The following is a 19,705-nucleotide window of genomic DNA, read 5'->3' on the forward strand; positions in this document are numbered from 1 at the left end:
AACTGAGCTACTTGTGAACTAAATTAAAAGTAAGACCAAACTTCTTTAACATATCGATGCTATTTTAGAAGCATCATCAGAACAAACAGAGATTTAATTATAAATTGGCCTGGACTACATCCTGTAAAGAGAAATTTGCTTAGTACTAAAAGAGAATCCATCAGCAAACATCCTAGAAAAGTTATGGAATCATGCTCTTTGTTATTTCTGAAGGGAAATTTGCCAGGTTTGATGATACCTGTATGTCTCTCAGTGGTCCTAGGAGTTCTACATACCAATTAATTCAGTAATTGATGAGTATTTAAATGAAAAGGACACCAGAAATAGACCTTGTATCAACATACACTAGATAAGTGGATTTTTAAAAAATCACATGATGAATGTAAATCATAAAATCAAATGTACTTATAAAGGTACACCTATTTTATGTTACATAAAAAACTGCAGATTGCAAACTATGCATGCTTACCATAATGTTTTACCTGGAAACAGTCGATAAGTGGGATTTCTCGCAAGTATTTACTGCCATGATACAAAACAAATATGTGCAAACTGCAAGGACCCTAAAATAGCAGTTGAAGAGTTTATATACAGAAAGATGACGTTATCCGATCAAATATGCAAGAGATGGAGCTCCCCAGAGTTCATAACACAGAGCAGTAACCACCACAGGGCCCTCCCCCTTGCCCTTCTTCCCTGTGTGTCAGTTTGACTCCTTTATTCTGGTTCTCACTTTCCCACAGTCCAGGCGTCTGAATGATCTTTTCAACAAGTTCCTCAAAAGCACACTGTACGCCATCACAGGTTTTTGCACTTGCCTCTGAAATTCAAGGAAAAATGTCAGAGTATATTCTCTTCTGATCATATTTCTACGTTTTTCTGGAAAACTATTATAGCAGAAATATCAGCTGATGATATATAAAAAGCCAAATCTCTCCCCACAGGTTTAAGATTAGCGAATTTCCTGCAACTCTCAAAGTTGAGCTATTTAAGTTCTATCTATAAGACTAGCGGTATATAAGCCCAAGATTTTGTGATAGAGTTGTAAATTTTAAAGCCCTACTCAAATACTACGCCAAAGTTCTTTCCTTAATTTTTTTAGTTCTTAATATTAGCCGCTGAAGCAGGTATCATTCCCGTTTTAGAATAAGGAAATCTAGGCTCTAAGTTAAACAATCTGGTTGCTCTGTGCCTGGGACCCAGCAGCTATAGGTGGTTGGATAAATGACATACAACCACGAACACTAGTCCCATTTTAAATTTATGCTTATGAGACGCATGTGGACACTTAGCCCTGCTCCCCAATCCAGCCCTGCTCCCCAATCCTGTATTTCCCCAGTGACTACCTTTTTTTCCAGTCTGAGATGACTATTTATTCCGTCATCTTAAAGCTCCTCTACCTCAGCTGATGATCTAGCTCTATATTGAGAAAACCCGAAACAACCTGGCAAGAACTCCTGATCATCCCACTGACAGGGTTCCCAGCCCACCCACATCTGTATCCTTAGGCTTTGCCTTCACTCCTGTTACAACAGGTGAACCATCCCGGCTGCCGTCTGAGGCCCCCCTTTGTCTAGTTCCCGGGATCCCATCCCTTCTCATTCACTGAAAAATCATGTGCCCTCTCTTCTGGATTATACCAGTCAGCTTCAAAGCCCATTGTCCGTCTCATTAAACACCCACCCGCCCAACCAAACAACCTGCCCTCCAGCCCACACCTCCTCCAGTAGCCACCTAGTTTCTCTACTCTCTCAAAACTGTCACAAAGAGTTGTCCATATAAGTTGTTTCCACTTTATCTCAAAATTTTCTTCAAACTACTCTGATTAGACTTTTGTTCCCACCACTCCATGGAAACTATTCTTTTCAAGACTACCAAAGCCTGTGCCTTGTCAAATCCAACGTCCTTTTCTCATTTGACCCCTTGCAGCATTTGATGTGGCCGACCGCCTTCTTCCTTTGAACACTTGGTTCACGTGGCCTGCAGGACACTGAACACTCCCGGCACCTCCTCTCTCACTGGCGTAACTTTCGCAGCCTTACTTGAGGGCACTCCTCTTTCTGCTGACTTCTGATTGCTGGAGTGCCCCAGCGTTCAATCATCAGCCCTTTTCTATCCAGTTTTTCCTGTAGTGATTGCTCTAATCCCATGACTTTAAACGCCACCTAAATGCCAGTGACCACGATGTCCACTGGTTGTCTGAAAGACAGGTCTTACGTCTAAGCAGAACTCTTGGTTCCCTATTCCTCTGCCTAAACCTGTTCTCATCTCTAACTTCCACATCTCAGTTACGGCACCACCATTCACCCAGCTGCTCATGCCAGAGACCTGAACTTATCCTGACTGCTCTCTTCCCTTATCCTCCACACCCAACCTATGTGCTGTCAGCTCTACCCTCAAAGCGTCTCCTGGATCTGCCAACTTCCCACCAGCCATGACTGCCACCACAGTCAGCGCCACCAGCACCCCTCATCTAGGCCACTGTAAGAGAATAAGCACCCTCTTGCTTCTGCTTCTCACGGGCCATTTGCTACACAAATGAGTCTCTTTAAAAGAATATCAAGTCACAGCACTACTCCCTTGCTTTCCACCTTGCTTAGAATAAAATTCATTTCTTTCCCATATCCTAGGAGGTCCAACATGACCTTTTAAGATCTCTTGTCCCATCATCACCACCCTTTCCTCCAGCACACGCTCTGCTCCAGCCCACAAGCTTCCTTCCTGTTGCTCAGACACACTAAGCTGGTTCCTACCTCAGGAAATACTCGTTATTCTCTCAGCCTGAGACACTCTCCGTCTTGATCTTCATACCACGAATTTTTGCTCAAATGGCACTCTCTCAAAGAACTTTTCCGTATTACCTCCCACCCTGGTCATTCCCTCTTCCCTTACTATGTTTTATTTCCTGCATAGCACTACTTACTTATACGAGTCTGTTTCCCAGCCTGGAATGTAAACTCCCTGAGGACAGGAAGTTGGACCATTTTGTTCACTGTTGTATCCTCAGTGTTCAATAAATATTAATTGAACAAACTAACATATAGAAATGAAAGACACCTAGCAAGTAAGCAGTAGAGATACTACTCAATCCCTGTCTAAAATTCCCTACACCTTCCACTTACACTACCCCACTTCTCTTTATATGTGATGTTCTCCCATTTCCATTTCCTGATTCCTACTGGGTTCTAATACAGTGGAATAGCTAAAACAGTAATTCCTAAGGCTGGCTTCACATCAGAATTAACTAGGGTGTTTCTTATAAACTGCCTTCGAGGCTCTGTTTCAGACCCGTGATAAGTAAGGCCCAGAGAGTGTAACTTTTAAAAGCTCCCAACTGGTAGAGCCAGTCCACTATGCCAGACAAGGGGCCAACAAACATCTTCTGTAAGTGGCTAGAGAGTAAATATTTTAGGCTTTGACGCCATACTGCCTCGCACTGTAATGGCAACTCTGCCATGAAGCACAAAGGCAGCCACAGACAGCAACGCAGATGAGCGGGCATGGTGTGTTCCCATACAAACAGTGGGGCCACATCTGGCCCGTGCTGTATTTGCCAACACTAGCTCTACCGTGCTTCTCACATATTAACGTGCATACAGATCACATGAACATCTTTCTCAAATGCAGATTCTAATTCAGAAAAACTGGGCTAGGGTCTGAAATGAAGCATTTCTAACAAGCTCTCAGGTGGTGCCACTGCTGCCAGCACATGAACCAGCAGGTGCGACTGCAGGGCTGGGTCCCTGGCTTTCCTGAAGGAGAGGAATGGTGTGACTCTTCTGTAAGGCTTCACATGATGTGAGATCCTATTCTTTTTCACAGAAAGAAAAATAAGGAACCTGGTTCTACAGTTGGTTAGTTTTATAGCACAAGACAACCATGAGCTATATACACACATTTTATGGTTCATAAAGAGAACAATGTAACAGAAACTCCATTTAAAAACTCTTCATTAATAATGAAAAGATAAAGATTCACACACCTACCTATAAATAACATGGAATGCTTCCGTGCAAACTTCAGGCCTTCATTTCTGTCAACTTCACGATTTTCCTAAAAGATAAATCAAAGATTAAGAAAAGCTACCAAAATATAGAGCCAAACTGCCAAGTGTCTGACTTCTCACCTTATCAATTTTATTTCCAACTAGCATGTTTACTATGTCATTTCTCGTGCAGTACGTTTCCAACTCATTTAACCAATTATCCAGTTTAACAAAGGTGTCTCTTCTTGTGACATCATAAACTGAAATAAAAAGAATCATTTATTAAATATGAAAAGTAAGAAACAATGGCATTACATTTCTGATATGTACTAGGAACTGACATTACTATACAGACAAGTCTGTTTTTTAAGCCTTCAATGCTTAAAAATCAGTGCCTACTGATCCAGATGGAAGAAACAAGTGTATTTAAAAAAAATATATATGCATTTACATACATACTTCAACTTTATTTACATATGTTGTGAGAGAAATGAAATTATATCCTATGTGATAACTGAAAATTAAGCAAAACAACAGCTGTGTCTCCATTTATAACAATAAAAAAAGTTTGTCTGAAAACCAAAAGGTGTTTAGATTCAAATCTGTGGCAAAATACCAAAAAATTTTACATAAATTTCAGTATCTATGACCCTGTTACTTTATTTCTCACAAGGACCGGAATTTGAAAATTTGAAAAAATATGTAAAGTTAGTGGGTGGAATCCTGATCGTCTTCCTCTGCTTTCACTTTCATCTCCCATCACTCTGCATTTTACTAAAGAGCTTATTAATTTAAAGTGTTTTCTAAACTTAGGAGATGCTGAACCAAAACTATGAGAGTCACTGTCAAATTAACAGAAATGAAACCAAAGCCTCACAAGTCATGATATATAAGAAGAGATTTCTCCCTACAATTGATCAATATTCATTTTAAACAGTTTCTCAGGAATATTAAGAACAAGCACTTTTCAATAAATTACATTGAAAATCCACACTTGGCTTTTAAGTTCTGTGCGATTATAAATCAATAGTACTAAGTGCTCTGTGCTATTTTTCAAGACTAAGAAAACAGATTCTGCTAAGCAACCAACACTCTCCTTCTTTTATAATCTGGCAGTTAATATTTGTAAGCTGCTGACTAAAGATTGGTTTCTGGTAATACTCTAAGACAGACCAATGACAGGAGGACTGGTCCTCAATTATGTCCTCAGCAACACGCGCTTTTAAACCAGATAAATTATAGGGGTGTTTTATTTTAGGTAAGCGATTTTTAGGTTGTACTTTTAAAAATGTTTTCTATGTATCTTCTTTCAGAAAAATGCATAAATCCAAACCACTCCTTAGTACATGTGTCTGATCTTTATTTTTTAATTGCTAGACAAAGGGCTGAAACAAAATTTTAAAAGTGTAAATATTCATTAATATTACATGAAGTTAATGTAACTTCAAGTCACATAAAAGTAGCCCTAAAGAAAAATGAAAGAAAAACTTATTGACCTTCACAAACAAGGAAAATTAGAAATTCCCCAGTAATAAAACAATATTTTTTAAACGGTATATTAAAGTAAAACCTTACCTAATATAACACCCTGTGCACCTCTATAATAGCTGGGAGTTAATGTTCTGAACCTTTCTTGACCAGCAGTATCCTAAAAGTGGCAATAAATTATTATTAAACAAAACAAAGTATAAATAAAAACCTTCAACATACTAATTTAAAAGCAGAAAGTTGAACAGCATTATTAAAATATCAAGCTCATTTAAAACTTAAATAAGACATTTTTTTTTTACTGACAAGTGTAACATAAAAACTAACAAATACTGCCTCATCTCTAGAAAAAATGTAACAAAGTATAGGTTTTCTACAATTTTGAATTTAAGATTTTTATCACACATGAAACTCATTTCATTGAAAGCCATTGTTCTCAACTCCAGTGGCACAATAAAATTTCCTGGGAAATGAAAATACAGACGCCTAGCTTGAACCCATGAAGATTCTGACTTAACTAGGGTATGACAGAAGTTTTAATACTCTTCCCACCAGGTGATTCTGACACAGAATCAAGGTTGAGAACCAATGATTTAAAGAGAATTACAGGGGTGTTTTATTTTAAGTAGGCAATTTTTAGGTTGTACTTTAAAAAATGTTTTCTATGTATCTTCTTTCAGGAAAATGCATTAAAACCAAACCACTCCTTATTACATTTCTGACTCATATTAGGGGTAATGAATATAAGACGTACACAAGCTAGGAAATGTAAATTTCACAAGGAAGGGACCACATCTGCTCAATCACCAGTTTAACTCCAGAACCCGGAGAAATTCCTGCCATAGAATAGTTGCTCAACTTTTGTTGTAAACTAATTAGCAAGTCTCTTCTTCTGGGCCTGGTTCCTTCTGTCTTCTTTCTACCATCCTCGGACTGTGGCTCAAGTCTACCTAAGATTAAGCAAAGCAGCAGTTGGTAAACTGCTGCCTCAGCCCACCACCTGTTTCATTATATGTTTTTATTAAATAAAGTTTTCCTGGAACACAGCCAGACCCATTCACTTATGTACTGCTGGACGGCCCACCTTGGGGTTGAACTAAATATCTTCCAGTCTTTTAAGAAAAAGTTTGCAGTCTGCTAATGTAAAATAACCTGAAGAAAAGGAAAGACGTACATCGAATGTCAACAACTGCCATCCCATGGCTGTAAGTGTGAGTTCAGCTGTGGGGCAAGCAGAAGCTCAGATGGATCAGAATTTATAACAACTATATAATTTATATGTTTAAATAGTCAGAAGTTAGATCTTTGCTTGCCTTCAAAACAGGCATTTGCAGTAAGTAATAACATCTTTGTAAGATAAAGGAAGCAGAGCTTATTATATGTGGTTTTATTTTCTGATGGAAGAAGAGAGGATTATTAAAGACAGAAACGGACAAAGCTGGAAAGGATCTAGAAAGGCTAAATGACAGAATGTGGGGAGTAGAAGTGAGGGAAGGATGTAGAGAAGAACCACCTCAGAGGTGGGTGCCAAGTAGGTCATGATGTGTGGGCCGCACTTTCGGGCGCACAGGAGGCAGGGCTGGGCCTGACTCTATTCTGTTTGAATAATCCTAGAAGGAGCATCCAAGTGGGAGAGGAGCTGATTTTATTTACATGAAGTAGATTCATATATTTCTAATCCTGAGTGAGAAGGCCTTCCTAAATATGACATGACACCCAGATGCATGAAGAAAATAACTGATTTAATCATGTAAATACTGAACCCTTGGTATGGCAAGAACACCCCTCCCCAACACCATGCTCTCTCCCCGCGCCCCCCACACTCATCCTCAACAAGATTTGAAAGTAAATGACAAACTAGGGGAAAAAGTCTGCAGCATATGACAGAGTTAGTATTACACACAAGAACATTAATGTATACTCCTCTTAAATAAGATTTTAAAGACAAATGACAGAGTGGAAAAAATGTGGCACATGACAAAAAGCTAGTATTTTTATTATATAAAGACTTTAATCATGAAAAAGATGAACACTAATATAAAAAGGGCAAAGCATATAAGAAAATTCATTAAAATATAATCAATAAATATGCAAGAAAAAAGCTCACTAATCAAAAGAAATGCAATATAAGTGAAAAATTATTACTCAGAAAGGCAAAAATGAGAAAGATTAACAATATATAGTACAGAAGACCTTTTTCCTATACCCCAATGTTAAGTCTTCATATTCTTTGAGACAGTAATTCAGCTTCTAAGTATACACTGTAAAGTAACTGGACAAGTACACACAGATGTAAAAATTAGTATGCTCATCACAGCACTTCTGATCTTTGTGAAAAACTATTAACGGTGTAAATATCTTAAGATGGTCATTTAAACTGCTGTACTTCTATATTTATTGACACAGAACAATGTACATAGTGTGTTGGGGGGAGGGTGACAAGCAGGTGAATCCTTTCTTTCAGAAAGCTGCATATACAACACGTGTAACAATGTGCATGTGTCTGACATATTTTATAGGATGTTCACTAAAATGCAGACATTGGTTAAAGATGAACTTCTCTATTAATTTCATACTATTTTGATTATACTTTTTAGAATGAAACTATATTATCCTTGCAGTCAGGAGAAGCCTCTCTTATTTAAAAAATATTTATAAGCCTACGATAAAGATGTCACTTCAGTAATACCTGCCAACCTTTTTATTGAGCAGGAACTAGAAAGTAAATTAAAAACAAACAAACAAAAAACCTCTTGTATGAAAGTAAGATCTCACAGCAACCATCAAGCCTCAGATCCTATTCTAAATTGTATATGTCACAGCAGGAGCAAGGGCAGAAGAGGTAATAAATCAAACAAGAAAAACACGGAAAATCAGGCTCCACTTCAGTTCGGAAAGAAGGGAGCATTCTTAAACTTCAATATATATTTTACTATGGTCTAGTCCAACATTTTCCAAATTGTTTCTTGTTAGACATTACTGTACTGATTGATATTAAACATATTTTGGGGAAGGGACAAACAGGCTACCAATCATGTAAAGCATTGTATCTTAGAAAAAAACACAAAAAAAACATAAGACACACAGTCATTTGGAATAAAGTGTGTGTTAGAAATAGTGTGCCATTCAGAGAATGCCATTAACGTGAATGAGATCATACAATGCATGAACACTTGCTGTTTCAATCTGTAATTGACACCCACCCAGCCAGCATTTACTACTTAGCCACCGAAGTATGACTCAATTTGATGACTGCAGACCAGTCCTAATATTATTATCATGTTATAAAAATATACTTAGATATTTAACTATAGCATATGTGGGAATTAGCTTATGAGTATATTTTTATATGTAATATATTTAATATATAAGCAATCGTACTTAGATGGAGAGACAGAGATAGGAAGGAAGGAAGGAGAGGCGGAAAGAGGAGCAGACGGACGCAGACTGAGTAACCTGGACGTTCCGGCAGCTAATGCTACCTTATTCAGCACTACCAGGAAGAGGTCTAGTTAGCAGAGAATGCGGATCAGAACAGTTGGGTTACCAGGCAAATGAAAAGATGCTAGTAAGTAAACACTCAGCATCAGTATTTAAAAAAAATCCAAAGTTGGCAAGCTCAAATTTTATAGATATTTACACTAACAAACATGAAAAATCATTTTTTCTATCGCTTCATTCCCTTCTCCACAACAACTGTCTTTAGCATTAGTTCAGAGTAGGTTGTCTTTTTAAAACTTTAACGAAACACATTCAATAACAATGATTCTCTCTGGCAGACGATGATTTTTTTAATACTCTGTTTTCAAATATTCTGAAGGGATTATATATTTTAAAAATCTGAGTAAGTAAAACAAGTCTCTGCCTGATTACAGAATTATAAGATATAACTATTTATGTCTATCGTTTAATCAACATCAAATCTCCCAAGTTATTAAACACACATTGTTCATTCACCTCTAGAACACTACACACATCAATTTCTGCTTCTTCAAAAAGTACAAGTTTAATATTTACACAGAATACATTTTAAAAATTCTTACCCATATTGCAAGTTTAGCCTTATTTCCATCCACTGAAATTGTTTTCACCTTAAAGTCAACACCTTGGAAAAATGAAAATTTTGATAAGAATTCCAGTAAAACATACATTTTAAATCAATTACCAAGAAAATGAAGAAATAGAAAAGCCACTTTATTAAATGCCCAAATTCACATCCGAATTCTTAGAGTTATGGATGTGAAGATAGAAGAAAAAGTGTCACTAAAGTTTAGCAGCTTAGAATTTAATCGAGAAAAATGAAAACCAAATGCTTGTAAAATTTATTCACCTACCTGTACTTCTTGAAAAAGCAAACGTTTTATTGAAAAAAATGAAAGTGTAAGGTGTAAGGTGGTGATCGACCCGGCACATTAAAAGCCAAGAGCTAGAGTTCACCGTGCTGATGTAGAGATCTCTGGCTGACTGTGGGTTGGGGCACTTTCCCAGGGCCCCCTAAGCTATTATTAGGAGCGTTGTTCACAGCTTGCCAACACCCTAAGTCAGATTCTGGCTGTGGGCAGCTTGGAAGACTGGTAAAATTATAAAGGGGCCCCTCTTTTCTCGCCTTAAGAATTCTTTGTTTTTGTTTGTTTTTATCCTAAAAAACAGTATTCATTTTATATAACCTTATCAATAATCACTTGCTACTGCACAATTGCAAAAAGAGAATTTACACACAAAAACGTTTATGCCCAATCCTTTAAGAATCTTCATAAGTTAAAGAGGAGTGCTCGAAGAGCAGTGAAATCTGTATGCACTGATTTATATGAAGAGAAGACAAGTTCCGTAAGAAGTCACATTGGGCTCTACTACAGCAGCCCCCAAAACCTCTCCCTGCCCTGGAAAAGGACTTGACACATGCCATCTGGCTTAAATGACAGTAACTGCCCACATGTCTTAAGAGAGTATCAGAAATAATATGCAGTCTATCCCACTGGCCAGAGGGAAAATATTAACTCAAGACACTTGGAAAGAAACTTTCAAGAGATTTTAGCTTATCACAATTAATTCAAAACAGCCACAACTAAGATGATATATGTAAATGCTCAAATACTAAATGCTTCCTAGAACACCTGTCGCCAATATGGAAATATATTAGTAATTCTTGGATGATTTCTGATAATCCATTACACACACAAATTAGGTAATAAAAACGCATTTCAAAACATGCATTACACCAGGTCTTTCTGCATGCCAAAGATTAAAAAAAAACAGGTGTCTTGGGCTAAGGTGATAAAGAAGTTGATGAAGTCATTCCTAGAATGTCAGGCAACCACAAGTTAAAGGACAGTGCCAATTGCACAGTCCAAGGAAAACCTAAGTGCAGTTTCTTTGAGGCAAAACAAACAAAAAATTCTATATATTAAGTAATCTTGTATTCACCAGGTCTAGATAAAGAAATCTGCCACACCATTTTTATAAAAAATATGAAATTATTTACATTTTACTCATATAGCTTAAAAAAAAGACACCCAAACTTGAGAAAATGTGGATGAAGAAATGGTTCTGACTTGGTAGAGGTACTAAATGAAGGCCACTGGTAGACATCGCAAAGAGACGGCCTGTCACACATGCTCCACAGTTAAATTCTCAAGGTTCTTCAGAGAAGATAGAAAGAACTTTTCTATTCTTAAACACCTAAGACAAATCTGCTCAAGGGCAGACTGCTACCAGCTAGTCTACCCAGGAAAAGAAACTCAATGTTCCCGGAATGTTTGTGTTCTCCTTCCCTCCCCCAATATCCTCTTTCTCTTTTATAATTTCCTGCATATATTTCTTGGCAGTCTAATGACTTTCTCTGTCATACGTATAATTTGCATGTCAATAACTGTCTCCAAGTTACTCTTCTGACATGTTAGATTTGAAAGCTACAGATAACACCCTCAGGAAACACTGCCCCTGGAGTCCTACCATCAAAGTCAAGAGACAGGCAACCTGAAAGGGTACCTCTCCTGGACACAGGACCTTCAGTTCTCATTCATCCTCCCTTGGTTCCTCTGGTGGATCTCGTGTGCAGACATTGATCTCTTTAGCTCTTAGATGCTCAAACTGCTTCTTCACCAAGTCTGGGTCTTCTGTTTTGCAAGTGGCTGTTAATTTGCCTTATTGGTGGCAGCAGTGGGAATATTTCTGATAAATTTTATTTTGCCAACTTCTCACTACGTTTGATTAAACTATCTTTTCAACCTTCTCATGTGGATGACAAACAAGGAGCTCATAATAGAAGCAGACTGTTCAGGAAAAAACACTCCTGTGTTTCTCCTCTACAACATTGAACGCTTCTGTGACCCAATACGTAGGGTTTTTCCCACAACTACCAATTCTTTGACTTTCCAGGGACACCAGCTGGGTGTCCCACGATTCAATTCAGTTCTGACACGATCTACCTGAAGTTAAGAGATAGATCCCACAGGGTAAGGGCGAAGTCCCACAAGACTGCCACACCCCCATTTCAGAGTCCAATCTGAAGTCCACGTTGTTACCTGTGCTTCTGACCAACTGGCTATAAATCAGAGGTTCCCATAATCCCTCCTCAATTAGATTAATTTGATATAGTAGCTCAAAGAACTCAAGAAAACAGTTTACTTACTAGATTATCATTTTATTATAAAAGGATACAACCCAGGAACAGCCAGAGGGAAGAGATCTGGGCACAGGGCAAGGTATGGGGAAGGGACACAGAGTTTTCATGCCCTCTCCAAGCATGCCATCCTTCCAGTACCTCCACATGTTCACCAACACAGAGCTCTCTGAACCGCTGGGGTTTTTTTATGGAGGCTGGACTGATTAAATCATTTGCCTTTGGTCATTAAACAAAACCTCCAGCCCCTCTCCGCACCCTGGAAGTGAGGGAGGTAAGATAGGGCTGAAAAGTTCCAACCCTCTAATTATTGGGTTGGCCAAAAAGTTTGTTTGGGTTTTCCATAGCATCTTACAGAAAAACCTGAACGAAATTTTGGGCCAACCCAATACATGGTTGGTTCTCCTGGCAACCAGCCTCTATGCTTAGGGGCTTTCTAGAAGTCACATCATTAACATAAACTCAGGTGTGGTTGAAAAAGGCTTGTTATGAAAATACAAAAGACATGCTGGGAATTCCCTGGTCGTCCAGTGGTTAGGACTCGGTGCTTTCACTGCTGGGTGCCAGGTTCATTCAGTCCCTGGTCGGGGAACTAAGATCCCATAAGCCACGTGGTGCAGCCAAAAAAGAAAAAAAAAAAGAAAAAAACAAAAGACATCTTTAATGATTCTTATCACTTAAGAAAATCCAAGGGTTTTCGGAGTTCAGTGCTAGGAACCAAACATATATTTCTTATCATAAATAACAAAATCATAGAAGAACTGTCACTTCAGCTTTTCTCTAGTTGTTCATTTGGGCTTGCATTTTTAATACAATATTCAATTCTGTTCCTCTGCAGGAATCTTTTTATAGGCACACGCCTATTTTATGAAGGTTAAGTTAGTTAAAACTAGATAATATAACCAATAAAGCCTTTGAAACAAGCAATAAGTGAGACATGAAAATTTACCAGAAGTAATATCAACTACACTGTAAAGAAATACCAATGAATGGGAAACCAGAACATATCAATGGAATCATCTGCCTTATCAAAAGAAAAACCAGCAATCAAGAGAAACTGACTCAGAACTAGCAAAGATGTTAAAACTAGCAAAAAAGGATATTAAAAACACATAACTGTATATCACATGTTCAGAAAGTTAAGCTGACGTGAGAGAGATTTTAAAAACCCATACCAAACATCTAGAGATGAAAACGACAATGTCTGAGATTAAAAAAAAAAATACACAGGATGGGATTAACAGCAGATTAGAGAATGCAGAAGAAAACACAAGTGAATACATAAGAAAAACCTGTAACTAACATCACATACTCATTGGTGAAGAACTGAAAGCTTTTCCCCACAGATCAGAACAAGATAAGGATGCATACTCTCACCACTTCTATGCTCAGAGTACTGGAAGTCCTAGCCAGAGCAATTAGGCAAGAAAAGGAAATAAAAGGCATCCATATTGGGAAGGAAGAAGTAAAATTATCTCTGTTCACAGACAACATTTCTTATATGTAGAAAATCCTAATGATTATATTCCATACACATACAAAAATATTGTTAGAACTAATAAGTGAATTCAGCAAAGTTGCAGGATATAAAATCAACATGCAAAACTCAGTTGCATTTCTATACCCTAGTAATGAACAATCCAAAAAGAAAAATTTTAAATATCATTTCATTTACAATAGCATCAAAAAGAATAAAATGCTTTTAAAATAGATGACAATGATAATAATAATAATAGTATTCAGGAATAAATTTAACCAAGGAGCTTTAATATTTATACACTGAAAACTACAAAACACTGCTGAAAGAAATTAAAGAAGACACAAATAAGTGGAAAGACATGCTGTGTTCATGAGTTGGAAGGCTTAATATTGTGAAGATGACAATACTACCCAAAGCTATCTACAGATCCAACACAATCCAATAAAAATTCTAAGAGCTTTTTTTGCAGAATGGAAAAGCTGACACTCAAATTCGTATAGAATTACAAGAGGCACTAAATAACAAAACAATATTGAAAAAAAAGAATAGTTGGAGGACTCAAACTTCAAAACTTACTACAAAACTACAATAATTAAAACAATGGTACTAGCATTAAGTACAGACATTGAAACCAATGTAATAAATAGAGAACCCAGAAATAAACCCTCACATATATAGCCAACTGAGTTTCAACAAGGAAGCCAAGACCATTCAATAGGAAAAGGCCAGTCCTTTCAACAAATGATGCTCAGAAAACTAGACATCCAGATGCAAAAGAATGAAGTTGGACCCTAACCTTACACCATATACAAAAGTTAGCCCAAAATGGATCAAAGATGTAAATGTAAAAACTAAATCTTAAAAACTCTTAGAAGGATAGGAAAAATTTTTCATGACATGGGATTTGGCAAAGATTTTTTGGATATAACACCAAGAGCACAGGCAACAGAAGAAAAATAAACTGGACTTTATCAAAATTAAAAACTTACATGCATCAAAGGGCAACGTCAAGGGAGTGGGAAAAAAACCCTCACAAAATGGGAAAAAAATATTTGCAAGCCAGTTATCTGATAAGGGATTAGTATTTGGAATATATGAAGAATGCCTATAACTTAACAACAGAAAGCCTTATTCAAAAATGGGGAAAAGGATTTGAATAGACACTTCTCCAAATAATATACACAAATGGCCAACAAGCACAGGAAAAGATGCTCAACATCATTATCCATTAGGGAAATGCAAATCAAAACCACAATGAGACACTACTTCATATCCATTAAAACAGCTACAATTAAAGAAAAAAGTGAAAAATAACAAGTGTTAACAAGGACATTAAGAAATTAGGATGCTTGTGCATTGCTGGTAGGAATGTAAAATGGCACAGTCACTGTGAAAAATAGTTTGGCAGTTCCTCAAAAAACTAAAAATAGAATTACCATATAATGTAGCAATTCCACTCAGGTACATACCCAAAAGAACTGACAACAGGAACTCAAACAAATAATTGTACAACAATGTTCACAGCAGCATTATTCACAAAAGGCAAAAGGTGGAAGCAACTCAAGTGTCCATGGACAGATGAATGGATAAACAAAATGTGGTATGTACATATAATGGAACATTATTAGCCATAAAATAGAATGAAATTCCAATACATACAGCTATAAAATGGAATGAAATTCTGATATATGCTACAACATGGATGAACCTTAAACACATTATGCTAAGTGAAATAAGCAAATTACAAAAGGACAAATATTGTATAAGTCTACTAATACAAGGTATCTAGAACAGGCAAATTCATAGAGACGGAAGGTAGAACAAGTTACCAGGGACTGAGAGGAAATGTGGAGTGGGAGTTATTGCTTAATTGGTGGAGTTCCTGTTTGAGGTTATGAAAAAGTTCTGGAAATGGATAGTATTGATGGTTGCAAAACAATGTGAACATAGTTAGTGCCACTGAATCATACACTTAAAAATGGTTAAAATGGTAAATTTTATCTTATATATATTTTCACAATAAAAAATAGATAACCAGAGAATCTTATATCTATGAAAGAATTTAAATCTGTGGATAAAACCTTTCCATGAAAAAACTCCAGGCCCCAAATGAATTCTACTGAACATTTAAATAATAATCCATTACAAACAAACTCTTGCAGGAAACTGAAGAGGAATGAATACTTCCTTAGTCAGTCTATGAGTTCTATAGTACCATGATACCAAAACCAGACAAAGACACTATAATTAAAGAAAACTACGGATTACTATCCCTCATGAACATAGATGAAAATCCTAAACAAAATTTTACCATAAGTCATCCAAATAGGTGAAAAGAACAGTACAGCACAACCAAGTGACGTTATTTCAGAAATGAAAGGTTGATAATAACATGGGGATAAAAAAAATCAATGTGGATTTTACTATTTTAAACCAAAAAAGAAACTTCATATGAACATCTCAACAAATGTGGAAAAGGAATTTAACAAAATCCAACATGCATTCCTAATGAAACCTCTCAGCAAACCAGAAATAGAAGGAAACTTCCTCAACCTGATAAACAGCATCTATGAAAAGATACAACTAACAGCACACTCAGTGGTAGAGACTGAATGTTTTCCCCTTAATATCAGGAACAAAAGAAGGATATCAGCTCTCATCACAACACTGCACTGGAGATCTTCAGCCAAGGCAATAAAACAAGAAATAAAAGGCATCCAGATTGGAAAGGAAGAATGTAGCAACCCAATGGAATCTATGGGATTAAAAAAGCACCTAGAACGAATAAGCAAGTTTAGCAAGGTTGGAGGACACTAAATAAACATTTAAAAAATCAACATTATTTCTATATAATAGTAATGAAAAGAAACAATATTTTTTAAAAATTTACTACCATTGTACATAAAAACCTATAAAATACTTAGGGCTAAATCTCACAAAAGATGTGAAAGGTATGAGGCACTCTGAGGCATTTTACCTGCACCTAAAGGTCTCAGGTGTTTTTGCTGCAGCACCTACAGCACTGTGGCCTCAGGAGACCCCAGAAGCCAGGAAATAGGGTCAGGCCTGGGCCTCTGGGGTGGGAGCACTGAGTCCAGGATGCTGGACCACCAGAGAATTCCTGTGCCCAGGGAATATTAATCGGTGTGTTCTCTCTTGGAGATGTCCAGCTCGACCCCAAGACCCAGCTCCACCCAACTGCCTACAGGCTCCCATGCTGGAACACCTCAGACCAAACAACTGGAAAGACAGGAACACAGCCCCACCCATCAGCAGATGGCGTCTAAAGTCATACTGAGCCCACAGCCACCTCTAAATACACCCTCTTGACACGGCCCTGCCCACCAGAGGGACAAGACCCAGCTCCACCCACCAGTGGACAGGCACCAGTCCCTCCCACCAGGAAGCCTGCACAAACCCCATGACCAGCCTCACCCATCAGGGGCAGACACCAAAAGCAAGCAGAGCTACGATCCTGAAGCTTGCAGAATGGAGACCACAAACACAGAAAGTCAGACAAAATGAGGTGGCAGAGAAATATGTTTCAAAGGAACAATATAAAAACCTGAAGGACTATTAAATGAAGTGGAGATAGGCAATCTACCTGAAGAAGAATTTAGAGTAACAATAATAAAGATGATCCAAGATCACAGAAAAAGAATGGAGGCACAGACCAAGAAGATATAAGAAATGTTTAACAAAGAGCTAGAAGATTTAAGGAACAAACAGAGATAAACCATACAATAACTGAAATGAAAAATACATTAGAAGGAATCCATAGCAGAAAAAATGAGGCAGAAGAACAACAAGAGAACTGGAAGATAAAGTAGTGGAAATCACTGCTGTGGAACATAAAAAAGAAAAAAGAATGAAAAGAAATGAGGACAGTCTTAGAGACCTCTGGGACAACATTAAACCCACCAACATTTGCATTATAGGGTGCCAGAAGGAGAAGAGAGAGAGAAAGGGCCTGAGAAAATAATTGAAGAGATTATAGCCAAAAATTTCCCTAACATGAGAAAGGAAACACTCAAGTCCAGGAAGCACAGAGAGTCCCATACAAGATAAACCCAAGGAGGAACTTGCTGAGACACATATTAATCAAACTATCAAAAATTAAACAGAAAGAAAAAATATTAAAGGCAACAAGGGAAAAGCAAGAATTAATATATAAAAGAATCCCCATAAGGTTATCAGCTGATTTTTCAGCAGAAACTCTGTAGGCCAGAAGGGAGTGGCATGATATACTTAAAGTGATGAAAGGGAAAAAACCTACAACCAAGAATACTCTACTGAGCAAGGCTCTTGTTCAGATTTGATGGAGAAATCAAAAGCTTTACAGACAAGCAAAGGGTCAGAGAATTCAGCACCACAAAACCAGCTTTACAAAAAATTCTAAAGGAACTTCTCTAGGCAGAAAAGAAAAGGCCACAGCTAGAAACAAGAAAATTATGAATGGGAAAGCTCACCAGTATGGAGGTTCCTTAAAAAACTAAAAATAGAACTACCACATGATCCAGCAGTCCCACTCCTGGGCATATATCTGGAGAAAACCATAATTTGAAAAGATACATGCACCCCAAGGTTCACTTCAGCACTATTTACAATAGCCAAGACATGGAAGCAACCTAAATGTCCATCAACAGCGGAACAGATAAAGAAGATGTAGTAGATATATACAATGGAATATTACTTGGCCATAAAAAAGAACGAAATAATGCCATCTGCAGCAACATGGATGGACCTAGAGATTATCATACTGAGTGAAGTAAGTCAGACAGAGAAAAACGAATATCATATCACTCATATGTGAAATCTCATTTTTAAAAAATGATACAAGTGAATTTATTTACAAAACATAAACAGACTTACAGATTTCGAAAACAAACTTATGGTTACCAATGGGGAAACATAGAGTGGGGAAGGATAAATTAGGAGCTTGGAGTTAACATATACACACTACTATATATAAAATAGATAACCAACAAGGACCTACTGTATAGCACAGGGAACTCTACTCAATATTCTGTAATAACCTACATGGGAAAAGAATTTGAAAAAGAATGAATGTAAGTATATGTATAACTGAATCATTATGCTATATACCTGAAACTAACACAACATTGTAAATCAAATATACTCCAATAAAATTTTTTTTAAAAAAGAACATTATAAGTGAAAATTTAAAAAAAAATGAGCCATACACCTAGTGTAAAATAAAAAACTATAAAACTTCTAGAGGAAAATGCGGGAGAAAATCATTGCAATCATCTGTTGAGCACAAGATATAACACTGAAATCATCATCCATAAAAGAAAAAAATTGGTAAGTTGGATTTCATCACAATAAACAACTTCTGCTTTTAGAAATAACCTGTTTAGAGAATGACAGGAGGAGCCACAGACTAAGAAAAACACATTTACAAAGCATATTTCATCTAATAATGGACTTATATGCAGAATATATAAAGAACTCAAAGCTCAACAATAAGAAAAAACCAACTGAAAACTGAACAAGACTTGGACACTTCACACACACACACACAATATATACATATGGATAGCAAATAAGAACTTTAAAAGATGCTCAACATCATAAGTCATTAGAGAATGCAAAGTAAATCACAATGAGATTACCAATACACACCTATTAGAATGATTACGATGTAAAAGTCTGACCATACTAAGTATAATGGATGGGGCTACAGAAGAACAGGAAAGGGGCTTCCCTTTTGGCGCAGTGGTTGAGTCCGCCTGCCGATGCAGGGGACACGGGTTCGTGCCCCGGTCTGGGAAGATCCCACATGCCGCGGAGCGGCCGGGCCCGTGAGCCATGGCCGCTGAGCCTGCGCGTCTGGAGCCTGTGCTCCGCGACGGCAGAGGCCACAACAGTGAGAGGCCTGCGTATCGCAAAAAATAAATAAATAAATAAATATATATATATATATATATATATATATATACTGCTAGTGGGAATGTAAAATGACACAACCACTTTATAAAAAAATGGACAGACTGTTTTCCAAAGTTAAATATGCATTTACCATATGATCCAGCAATTCCATTATTGGGTAATTACTCTAGAGAAATAAAAATTAATTTTCATGTAAAATCCTGTACTTAAATGTTTT

General features: G+C 37.2%; 1 protein-coding gene across 1 annotated transcript in view; it reads right to left on the reverse strand.

Moving 5' to 3' along the window:
* Window positions 1-569: 569 nt before the first annotated feature.
* Window positions 570-19,705, reverse strand: part of RAB18 (RAB18, member RAS oncogene family) — a 31,436-nt gene continuing 12,300 nt past the window's right edge. The window contains exons 3-7 of the mRNA XM_060006384.1: window positions 9,517-9,578; window positions 5,561-5,633; window positions 4,127-4,245; window positions 3,987-4,053; window positions 570-820 (exon numbers count right to left, since the gene is read on the reverse strand). Of these exons, the coding sequence (XP_059862367.1) occupies window positions 645-820; window positions 3,987-4,053; window positions 4,127-4,245; window positions 5,561-5,633; window positions 9,517-9,578 (497 nt within the window). The 3' untranslated portion in view covers window positions 570-644. The remainder of the gene's footprint in view (window positions 821-3,986; window positions 4,054-4,126; window positions 4,246-5,560; window positions 5,634-9,516; window positions 9,579-19,705) is intronic.

This window comes from Delphinus delphis, chromosome 2, assembly GCF_949987515.2.
Source record: "Delphinus delphis chromosome 2, mDelDel1.2, whole genome shotgun sequence".
Taxonomy (NCBI): Eukaryota; Metazoa; Chordata; class Mammalia; order Artiodactyla; family Delphinidae; genus Delphinus; species Delphinus delphis.